The sequence below is a fragment of the Choristoneura fumiferana genome, chromosome 27 (assembly GCF_025370935.1).
Source record: "Choristoneura fumiferana chromosome 27, NRCan_CFum_1, whole genome shotgun sequence".
NCBI classification, from domain to species: Eukaryota; Metazoa; Arthropoda; class Insecta; order Lepidoptera; family Tortricidae; genus Choristoneura; species Choristoneura fumiferana.
The window spans coordinates 2,186,465-2,198,197 of record NC_133498.1 but is presented as its reverse complement, the minus strand read 5'-3'; the positions used below and the strand labels follow the sequence as shown (position 1 = coordinate 2,198,197).

General features: G+C 35.7%; 1 protein-coding gene across 2 annotated transcripts in view; it reads right to left on the bottom strand.

The window, feature by feature from the left end:
• Positions 1 to 6,988: 6,988 nt before the first annotated feature.
• The window catches only part of Gad1 (glutamate decarboxylase), a 70,586-nt gene continuing 65,841 nt past the window's right edge, over positions 6,989 to 11,733 (bottom strand). For both annotated transcript variants that reach the window (XM_074108580.1, XM_074108581.1), the window contains one exon: positions 6,989 to 11,722. In XM_074108580.1, the coding sequence (XP_073964681.1) occupies positions 11,540 to 11,722 (183 nt within the window). In that variant the 3' untranslated portion in view covers positions 6,989 to 11,539. The remainder of the gene's footprint in view (positions 11,723 to 11,733) is intronic.

The window sequence follows — 11,733 nt, the reverse complement described above, 5'->3', positions numbered from 1 at the left end:
TAATGCTGGATTATTTTCTGTAGCTAACTGTACAATCGTATAAAACTATTAAAAAAGATATATTTATGTAATGAATTTGAGTCGGTCGGTGTTGATTTTATTTGCGATGTTCTTTACACCTTTACCGGTAGATGCTGATATTTGACAATTTTAAACTAAAACTACAACCTTAGCATCTTTGACAGCTAAGGACGTCTTGTAGGCTTTTTTAAATCTCGATTTAAGGTTTAAACTGACAGTTCTTGTATGGATCTGGCAGGACTTAAGACCACTTAAACCTAGATTAAAAATACTGCAAGTGGACGTTAGTAAGAACAAGCTTGACAAAGAAACGAATTACTCGACGTTGGTTGTTATAATAATTTTATAAACATACACACCAAAGTGTAGAAACTTGTAATAGCTACCGGTAAACATGTTTAGAATAAGCAAGACCGGTTATATAAATGACTGTGATGTCCATTGCTATGTCATAGTGTTTGCTCGAACTATTAAACAATTAAATTGATTCCAACTAACAAATATAACCTAATAATCGAATTTATTTAAATAAATTTAATCTCTAGTCATTTCTTTAATGAAATCTAATGAAAATCAAGTACCTATTTTTCATTATACACCGCAACAAACCAACCTTTTATTGTTATCCAAAATTGACTTAATAATATTTTCTTAGCTGAAATACCTACATATTAAAGCAAAATCTAGTTTTCAACGAGTTATCTGTAAATATTGTTTGTTCAATTTTCTATTATTTTTTTCGTAATCGAAACTTGAAAGTAAAGCAGCGACTATGACATAGCAAGCAAGTGTGCCGCGTCAGGCGTTTAGTATTACAGCGACTGTGTCGAAACGCGTTGGCTGTGTCTACATTCAGGATAAATATCAGACTGCCATATTTGGCTTAAAATTTCCTGTAGTAACTTAAACCTTGCCATGAAGTGACCCTTTTCTGTTGCGTTGAAAAAAAGCTGTAAGTATGCTTTGACAAACTAATAAAATGCACTAATGAATTGAATGAAAGAACGAAAGCGATCAGGGTATAATACAATCGATAATGTAAGGCTACGTACGTCCCTCTTCATTCGCTCTAATGAGTACTAAATCGTTCGTTCCATTCGTCTTTTTTTTTAATCAAGATACTTTTTTCGTGTCGAAAATACCTACAAAATTTATTTCAAATAACAATATACATTGTGTTTGACAAGAAATTAAATTTCTACATGTAGTTCTAATTCTTTATATAGTACTTTTAAAATGCCGTCGTTCAGCGAACCAAATGTTTAATAAAAATGATTTTATTATCTTGCCATTATTCGAAACCAAAATTAGAGTAAGCTAGACGAATTCGCGTGGGAACTTGAAATCGGTTTATTGACACAGGCAGCGCGGGTCGGAATCATTTAGGTATGTAATTAAAAAAAAAGTTATTATTACGGTTGTGCGTGACACGTGAGTGAGAGAATGTTGATTTGTTTGAATTTTGTAATGATTCTTGGCAACTGTCATTAAATAACTCAACCGTTCATTATGAAGATTCAAGTCATTTGAAATGTTTTTGTTATACTTTGGCAGCATATGAATTTGACTACAAAATATGGGTTAAAAGACCACACCGGTGCTCAAAATACACTGACGCAACGTAAACACAAGGTTTTAACGCTTACCTGCCACATTGCTACTCAAAACACGGTGAAGCATCCCAAAATCAGTGACGCGACTCACGCGTCACGTTTTTAACAAGTGCCGCCCTCACCGCCGCTCTAAAATCACTGACCGTAACTCAATGCGTATTTTGATAGTTATTCTGGTGCACATTAAAGTACGAGTAGAGCTTTCATAATAAGATCACGAGTGAATGCCTATTATGTATAGCCGCATACATATTTATCTACATGCATGACAGATATGGCGTATTTTGACTTTGACGACTGACTTGACTTGACTTTGACTTTGAACTACATGCATGTCATAAGTTTTCTACCTCACCGCTTCAATGCTCTTTAAAACATCACCCGCAGATACCGTTTGATAGTCGTCTGAATATAATAGCGTATTGCATGTAGATAAGCTTTTATTTAACTTGCAATGTATCTTGTATGTATGTGAGGGTCAAATCTTGCAAGTTAAATTCGACCCACTTCTAGTAGTTGGATTGTCTTGAAATTTGGCATACTTATGTAAATTGCGTGACAATACAATAATCTGGTGGGACGGAACTCTAAACGGTTAACCCCTCGTATGCGGGAGCCGTTTAAGAATTTTACACCTCGGTGCGGCAACTTTACGTCAGTAGAGGTCGCCCGCTTCGTAGATTTGGAACGTATCCGTGCTTACGCAGTTCAATGTAGTTTGGTAGACAATGCAAGTACAGTCAATAAAAAGTACAGTCAGCAAAAAAAGCTTGTATGAAATGCTCCAGTTACGTTACTGAGTTTTTCGAGCAATAGTGTGGGCGGTGTAGGCATAAGAACATGCCATGTAATGACAGCGGGATTTTGACATTTACTCGTTCATTTAATTCATTCTCCTTTTATGCAACCAGTTATTTTTGTAGCTGTGTGTTATCATTCACTTTAACTCTCGTGGCACTACATACGCGTAACGTTAAAAACGTAATAATGCACGAGACAAGTCTTTATGATTTACAGCGCGTCAGCGTATTTTGGACACTGGTGTGGTCCCATCTTTTCTAAAGTAAACCATTGGCAGTTGTCGAAGTGAGCATGCGATTACGAAGCGGTTGTATGAGCGTATAGTCGACCGCGTAAGTGTTTGTCACTCTGACAACAAGCAAGAAGTCCTGAGCTACTTGTGGAATTTTTGTTGAAGTTTTATCGTGATTTTTCACCGTTACGGTGACAAGTGTGTGGTGAGGTTAATAATAAGTCTGGGAAAGTGTTTTCTACTTAAAATAACGTTGGTTTTATAAATAGTTAATGATGGTGATCTTTACAGTGAAGGAAAACGTCGTGGGGAACCTTGTAGAAATCTTGCACAAATATGCTTTGCTTAGTTTGGAACTAGGTCAATTGGTGTTAATTGTCCCATTTTTATGCACTGTTATAATGGACATTTGTGTAACTGAGAGCGTTCTGGATAGATTGGACATTTCAGTACAGTTTATATTTCGATAACCGTTGCCGATAAGTTTTCGAATGGACCCCGCGGATCGGCAAGCGCAGCGTAGGACGTCCACCGAGATGGACGGATGACCTGGTTAAAGCCGCTTTACAGTGGATGCAAGCCGCTTCCAACCGAGGCAACTGGAGGTCTATGGGGGAGGCCTATGTCCAACAGTGGACGTCCTACGGCTGAGATGATGATGATGATATTTCGATATCGGCTAACGTAATTGTTGTTTGTCATTAACTTTTTTTCTCTGAGGCCAATAATTGTTTAGAATTGTTATAAAACAAACCTAACCTACAGTTTTCTATAAATAAGATTACCATTTAAATGTACGGTTTCAGTGGGAAAATAAATATGACAAACATTGCAGTATGACTTGCGAAAATTATGCGAACTTTGACGCGCTTTTCGTTAGTCTTAATTCTTATACAGTGCAGTAGACGTTTTCATGCAGTGGTCATTTGAATACAGTGGATCTTTTGGTACGGTGGACGACATGCTCCCAAAAGCCTCTGGGACGTGGAGCTTATGACGTTTATTAACCTCACCACAATGTTAGGCTACTCGGGGACATAGTCATGGGTATAATGTTGAATCTCAACTAGAGGGGCCTTTTACGTTTAGTTTTTTAAATTAGTACAGTTGGAGCATTTCTTAAAATGAAGCACAAAACTCTTGTGGAAGAAAGTTATTTTTTTGATGAAAAAAATTACATGAAATTGAAATTCCTTTGCATCGTATTGAAATGAAAATTTGAATTTTGATTGCGTTATATTATATGTATTGGTGAAATGGGTTTTAGATGAGTTATCTAATGTTTTGTATAACTTTCGAACTTGTTAAAAAAAAATTAGATCCAATATAGTATAATCGAATTAAAGCAAGTTAATAAAAGAATTGCAAGTTGATTCCAAACAAATTGCCCTCAGAGACAACATGAAGTCATAATGAAATAAAATGGAAACTCGCGTCTTTAATCGAGCTTAACTCGACATAGTCCTTCCTCTAGCAGCACACAACCAACCATATCATATCTTGGAACATATAACGAATACGTTTCTACGAAAAACCAGATATTTAACTTTCTATCAGAGGGTTGTCTTAAAGACTTGCACTTTTTTATTAATTTGCTCTTAGGCATTAGAAATCCTTTTGTACTAGTTTATTTTTACGAATATATTGCATTTTTATTTGTTAATCATGTTGTTGGAGTTTTGGGAGGTAGTATATTTTGAAAGGGGCTTTCTTTTGAGCCCCTGGAGTATTTCTATCGACAACTTGATGTGACTTTGCTGTGGAGTGGGGTTCAAATTGCATAAAGTTTCGAAAAGAATAATGGACAAAAGACATAATTGCCATTCATAGAATTTTCTAACTAAAACACTAAGCCTAATCTAAAAACGTTATTTGCACGACAAAAAAAAGTTTGCCCAATTGAGGTTCACCGAAAATTATACCATTATGTATTTCGACCGTTATGAATTTCGTCGGCTATACCTTTCAAACTTTATGTATTTTAACATCCCATCGAGTGATTTTGGAGTTCTTAGAAACACTTAGTAGCATCCCAAAAGGTAAAGGGACCATAGAGTTAATTTTTTAAAGCGTCGACACGTCATTGGACGCTGAAAATGTTTGGACGAAAAGTCGTGTGAATTCACATTTTCAATGTATAAATTCATTTTCTGATGAAACTCTTTCAAGATCTGTTTGAAATAGAATCTCTTTAATGTAGAAAATATTTTGAATTGTTACGGATAGCTTTGTAACATTGAGTATGTACTGCATACATACATAATGACTATATAATATTAAAATATATGCGTAACTTTTTAAAATGTCCGTAGTTTATATTAATACAGAAATGAGACCAATAGAAATCTGTTTTGGTGTCTTTTAAATAATATTTTGACCCGCTGACTATCTCGACTGTGAGATACCGAGAAAAAAAATAGACATAAGCCATATCGATGAATCACAACTTATTTACTCTATAGTTCTGTATTAACACATCTCAATAAAAACTTTATTTAGAAAGCGTCTATGTTGCGTAGTCTATCACTTGACCAAATTATTGTTTACCGCAATTACGTTTGTCCGAAACTTATCCGAAAAGTCGCAATTGGGTCATTATTCGACCGTTTCAACCGCTTAAATTTTTTAAACAAATTGGCTGTAGAATTTGATGCCATTTTCGATTATTTTCTAGACGTCCTGTACTTCTACTAGATGACCTGTAAACTACGGGAATCTTTTACCATGCCATAAAAAATGTGCCCACATAAATCGAACGTAATAAACGTTCGAATAATGACCCAATTGCAGTTGTAAGTAGATTTGATGAACGAAAATTCGGGCAAAATTCGGTTAATCGATAAATAGCATGTTGCGATGACCTCAGTTGTACTTGTAAGCGAAAGTGGTTCTGCTCAAGTGTGAATTGGCCTGCGAGTCACGTGCAATATATAGCATAATTATTATTTTGTTTCCAATAAAATGATTAAAATCGAATTGTTTTTTATTTCTTGGTATGTCAGTGCATTGATAAACCATATTACTATACTACTGAGTGAAAACAAATTTGCCTAGGAATATTGAGCAAGCCGCAAGACACGGAAAAGACGTAGGACGGGGGGCCCGACGTAGCGGAGGGGCGCAAACGTAGAGGCGTCACGTCTGCGTTACGTCTCCGCCTCGCCTCTTCTGTCTTCTTTGGATTGCGACGTTTCTGTACAATGAGTGCTACCGTTTTCGTGCTCACCAGTTGGCGCCACTGTAGACAAAGGTCCAGCCTGAAGTATAGTGGTTACTTTGTTATTTCGGGGATAAAAAGAAAATTTACATTTAAATTATTGATTACCTTAAAACCATACCATAAAAATATCGAGCATGCCACAGTGTTGCGTAGTCCCGTTTTGTTCGGAAAAAAGGGAGGGCAAAGGTTTTGCGAAAGAACTCTCAAAACAGACATTTTTTTTGTTGCCCCGTAACCCAACCCAAAAACAGTGACATTTGACATTTCGGAGACCTCTCGCTACACTAGCGCCTCTAGCAAATCCTGTTAATTCATACCATACGCGATAGCCCTCATTAGTATGAAAACTGATTCAAAGGACGCCGCGACTGCGACGCGCCCCCGACCCACGTCTCTTGTGTGGCTTGGGCCTTAGGTATCATAAGACCATGTGCATAAGACTATGATGTGTGTACTAGTTTAGCTTATGACACTGATTACCAGTTCCCTCATGAATCTCCCGCTAAGATATCACCTGCACATTACAATCTGGTTGTAATATTTCTAGAAACTAAGCAGCAGTCATCATAAGGCACCTATACTTACTCCAAATTTCATCAATATACGTCTTGCAGTTTTGACGAAAATACAAACTGAAACATGGGTGCACAGAAAAAGAGACCAGCGCTGGGAATCGAACCCAGGTCCTCAGCATTCCGTGCTGCGTGCTATACCCCTCCACCACCACTGGACAGGAGTCTAGACCCAAATTCCTCCCATGCACCACACATTTCAGCCTGCTTTTTTCCTTAGCCACATAAAGCAGCGACACTTCGCTGGATTTCACGGGATGACCGTAAAAGTAACAAATTAGGAGTTGAAATAAAAAATACAAAGACTCCATAAACCAATCTTAATTTGCGGTTTTGAGTAAAATGCCTGTGATATACGGACGTACAGGGTGAAACTAAGGGTATGAAATTAATAACCCGAATGACCCGTGTATCTAGTATAGCTATCTGACGGTAGATGGCGTTAGCAGTACCGAAAGGTAAATTGGATTTCTTGCACTAAATCCAGTTTTTTTAGGTTAAAGGGATACAGACAAATGAAACCACAACAAACTAACAACAATACCATTTATTGGTTATACAGGTTCTTACATATAGTAACAATCATAGGATATTTGGATAGTTACGTTACAAGTAATCAAAAAGTGAACGGTAGGTATATTGCTCCTAAACGCTAAACTCGTCGAAAGACTAACATGTAGATTTAGTTTTCGATGAATTGAGAATATCATATAAAGAATAAATATATTACCGTTTATTAGTGCTGCCACCTATTGGAGAGTTGTGGTTACTAAAGGTAATTTACGCACTAAATGGCGTACTTAATGGAAGACTGCCAGGGAAGACATTTATTACGTAAAACTGTCTATTTTATGGAAGACATCCATGGAAGACTTATGTGTTTTGTTGCACATTTAATCAAATTTGACAGTGAAAATATATTTTCTTGACAAACTCTCTATTCACGTACATTCGCCACCAAAGCAAGTAAACTATTCAGTAGCATAGAATAGTCTTTAATAATTATTACTCGTGTAAATTATAGGTAAAAAGTTCAAGTGAGTTATACCAGGATTTTTTGTTTAGCTAAGATATGAGATATCTTTTTCAAATGGAATAATAAAGGAAAAATATCAATATCCTTAATTAATTTGAACTAAACGAGCTCAATACTGCTTTTTAACTTCGGCAAAACTTTAATCTATGGTCAATTACTGTCATTTGGGTTTAAGCAACTAGGAGTATCGCTTACAGCTTTACTTAGCGTAACGTAATAAAATATAACAATAACAAAAATAATTATTCTGCTAATTCTCTAGCACTCTACCTCGCACGCCTCAGGCACTCTACATATTTACATTTAATTTATTTATAATTTGACAGACAGTTTCATCATATTCGAAAACAATCGACTTTAGATGTAATTATTGTTTAATCCTAGAACATTTAGTTCAAAGCAAACTTCAATTCTTTTTCACTACTCACCGCTAGATGTCGCTAGCGGTTGAAAAATATTAAGCCATTTTAGAAATTAGCTTACAGTATAAAACATAAAGAAGTAACTATTTTTTTTTAAGTCGGTAAATACTAGTGATGTAACGAATGTCATTTTTTGAACATTCGCGAACGCGAATGCGAATGCGAATATCTGCTACCGACATTCGCGAATGCGAATGCGAATATTCAGTTTTTCGTTTTGGCGGCAAATTGTCTATGGCACACTCGTTCGAACGAAGTGCGTTACGTTTGTATTTTGTTCCGAGAATTACTGAGTTTATACGAACGCGTCGCGAAGTAAATAAATAAATACTTAATACCAAATGATTAAGTGAATACTGATAATGTGATTTCAAGGTTGTTATTTTTTTTGTATAAAAAACATAAGAAATGAATGTATTTTGATTTTATTAACCTACTATTATTTAAAAATTGTATTTTTTCAGATATTCATATTCGCAAAACATTCGCAGAAATTTTGCGAATGCGAATGCGATTGCGAATATGCAAAAATATGCGAATATTCGCGAATGCGAATGCGAATGCGAATATTCGTTACATCACTAGTAAATACATTTCAATAGTTTAGTTATAACATAGGCACAAACACACGTAATAACATTTATTTTAAGTTTAACTACTGATACTATTGTCATTGTCACATTTTCGTGTTTCTTATATTTACAGCTTATTTTAATAAATAAATAACAATAAAGAAATATTAAAGATAAAAAACCCTTCTTGTGGGCTTTGCCGCAGTCGGATAAAAGTAAACAAATTAAGTAGTTTAAAACATATTATTAAAACGTAATGTTAGAAATAGATAGAAATAAGAATTTCAGATAACGTCATATCATAATACATCGAGAGGAAACAATTTCAAATTTAGATGTACCTAAACAAAAAGAATGTAACACAATACAACTTACATTATTGGATTATACTTACCTGTTATATATTTACCTAGAATACTGGCGAGTCGGCGCAATGCATTATATTATTTATTGCGATAATACACAATAAGATATATATTTATTACATTTTGCATCCAAAACATCTAAACATTTATATAGGCTTCAAACAGAACATACACTCAACATTTAAAAATAGTTTCAAAGCCACTACTGACACAACATATAAAATATATTTTTAATTGGCAAAATGGGAGATATGTCTTGTATATGACTCTGATATTACATTTTAGAACTACTATCTAATCTACGCTATGCGTAAAATTATTAACGATTCCATAGCGAGATAAATATATATTTTTTATATGTTTTAACGCAAATAAATAGTTCAGCTATGTTTTCTCATCTATTTTTCAACATCGAGCTTTTTTCCCTGCAAACAATTATAATTTAGGCCTTAAATTGGAAATATCTTACTGAGGATATATTTTCATCATTAGTCTTAAAACTACCGAAAATATATTTCCATTGTCAATGTTACACAACACAATATCGGAAGACATTTATAACATTCAACATTCATAATAGGTATATCGTACGATTTATAAATACTAAATATAGTAAAATTTTATATATTTTTTTACGCGAACAAATTGTCGTTTTTAAGCTGTCAATAAAACATTTTCGAAAATTACAAGAGTCCGTGATTTTCCTGTTTTTTAAAAAGTTATGCGTTCATGTTTTATATGTGACGAGCTTAAAAAGACGTTTGAAGACGGAAGTGGACCGCTGGTTATATCAAAACTACCCAATCGTTGCAATTCCTTTAAGTATCCAATAACCATTGAGCATTATAACTAAGTAATCCGCTAAACCGACTCACCTGCAAGACTAAACTTAACTTTCAGACAGTTTTAACATCAAATAAAACTAACTCGAAACTATCTGAAATTGAAACATCCATCAATAAAATTTTGACTCTACTCTCGACAATATGCAACTTACGCTTTTACACAATAATAATGACAAATAGGTTAGGTACAACATATATTCATGATAACAATTCCTGGCATATATTTATATATCTACGTCGTAATCAATCATCTTTACATAGTATATAATAAAGTCACTTACGCAACGGTTTTTAATGCGGTTCTTTAGTACTAATACTAGTTGCTAGTTTTCCATGTATAACTTTCGACGCGCCCCGGCTTTACGCAAGTATAAGTACTTTACTTTTGATTTTAGATAGCACCCGTGCGAGGTTGGGGCGAGTCGCTAGTACACACGAGTAAAACACATTTAAACCTTCTTCAATACCCTACGTACGATCTTGGATTAAACTCAAAATACAACAAAAACTTGTTATTAAATCTGTCTGAAAATCTCGAGAATTTCCTTCTTATCAATCCTTAGTTTGTTCAAAAGAAGGTAAGTATTTTATGAAAACTACTTTACATTTCGGCCTAAAGCAAAGTAGACCGTACTACTTGAATAAATGACAATTTTTATTCCAAGATCTTGTGGATGATAGATACAACTTGAAAGTTTGTCTAATAGATAGCCTATAGGTACATTATATTTCCAAATTGTATTCACAAAAACATCCTTTGCTAAGAACGTCCTATTCAAGTCTAACCGTCAACCTTTAGATTTTTTCTACAATTTCAATTACTTTTGATCATGAATAGATTTTCATCCATATTCGTTATTTTGTTGATATAATTATGACGGTACTTTCATCGCAAGACATTGGCATAAATTGGCATACAACGAAGGAACTAAGTAGAATACATGTCAAACGCTATATCTAAAAATACTTATCACACTTTACGGTTTGCCTTCCGCTTATTAGGTATCGGTTTTTCAAAAAGAACGTAGATTTCAGAGACTTGTTATGATGTTACTTGGTATGTAAGTAATTATTTTAAGAAACATTTTTCGAGTACTTAATTTCGACAAACGAGTTTTTTGTGTTAGGATGTTCCGAGTAAAACAAAGAACTACGTTATTCTAGTTCCGTCATATTACGAGTAAATAGGTATATGATAAAACAATTGCTTTCTTGCTGGTAACAATCTCTTGGACATTTCACATACATATTCAATTTAACCTCTTAGGACTCACTGTACAAAATTTTGAACACAAAGTCATAGCAAAGTCAACTTTTCTTGATTGCGATTGAGTTTCAAAATCCGTAATAAGGTCGCAGCTCATTAGATCCACCCGGCACCCGACCAGCACCGCCTCGCCGCGAGCGGTTAGTATTCTTTTATATGGATTTGTATGGGCATGCGCTCACTACATCAACTCCATAGCGTCACTGGATCGCCTCGCTTGCGAGGTGTCCACGCGCGCCCGGCGAGTAGACCACTCGGTGATAGCTCACCCTCATTTCACAACAGACTACTCGGAAATGCGAGGTCTACTCGTTGTCAATGCGGCGTCCACCCGTGGACCATCTGTCGACGAGTGGACGCCGAAAGTCGAGGCGGTGTCGGTCGGGTGCCGGGTGGCTCTAATGAGTTGTGACCTTTGCTTAGTAGTTCGCAGGTGTCCATAATTTTGTCTTACTTTGCGTTTTAACTATCTTATTTTCTGTGTTTACTGATTTCGATGCACCTTCTTGATAAACATACATTAATAACTAACGCTCAAGTTAGAGCCGGAAGGCAAACGTTCGTGGAACAGGCTTACTCGACGACGATGTCGTGCCCGAGCCGGTCCATCTCCGCCAGCAGGAAGTCGACGTCCTTCTCGGTGACGGCGGCCGAGCTGATGATGTTGCGGAAGAAGTTGGGCCGGCGGTCGTCCGGCTGGTAGCCCACCATTATGGTGCCCGCTTGCATCATCTTACCCTTCAACTTGGCACACACCTGGGAGGGTC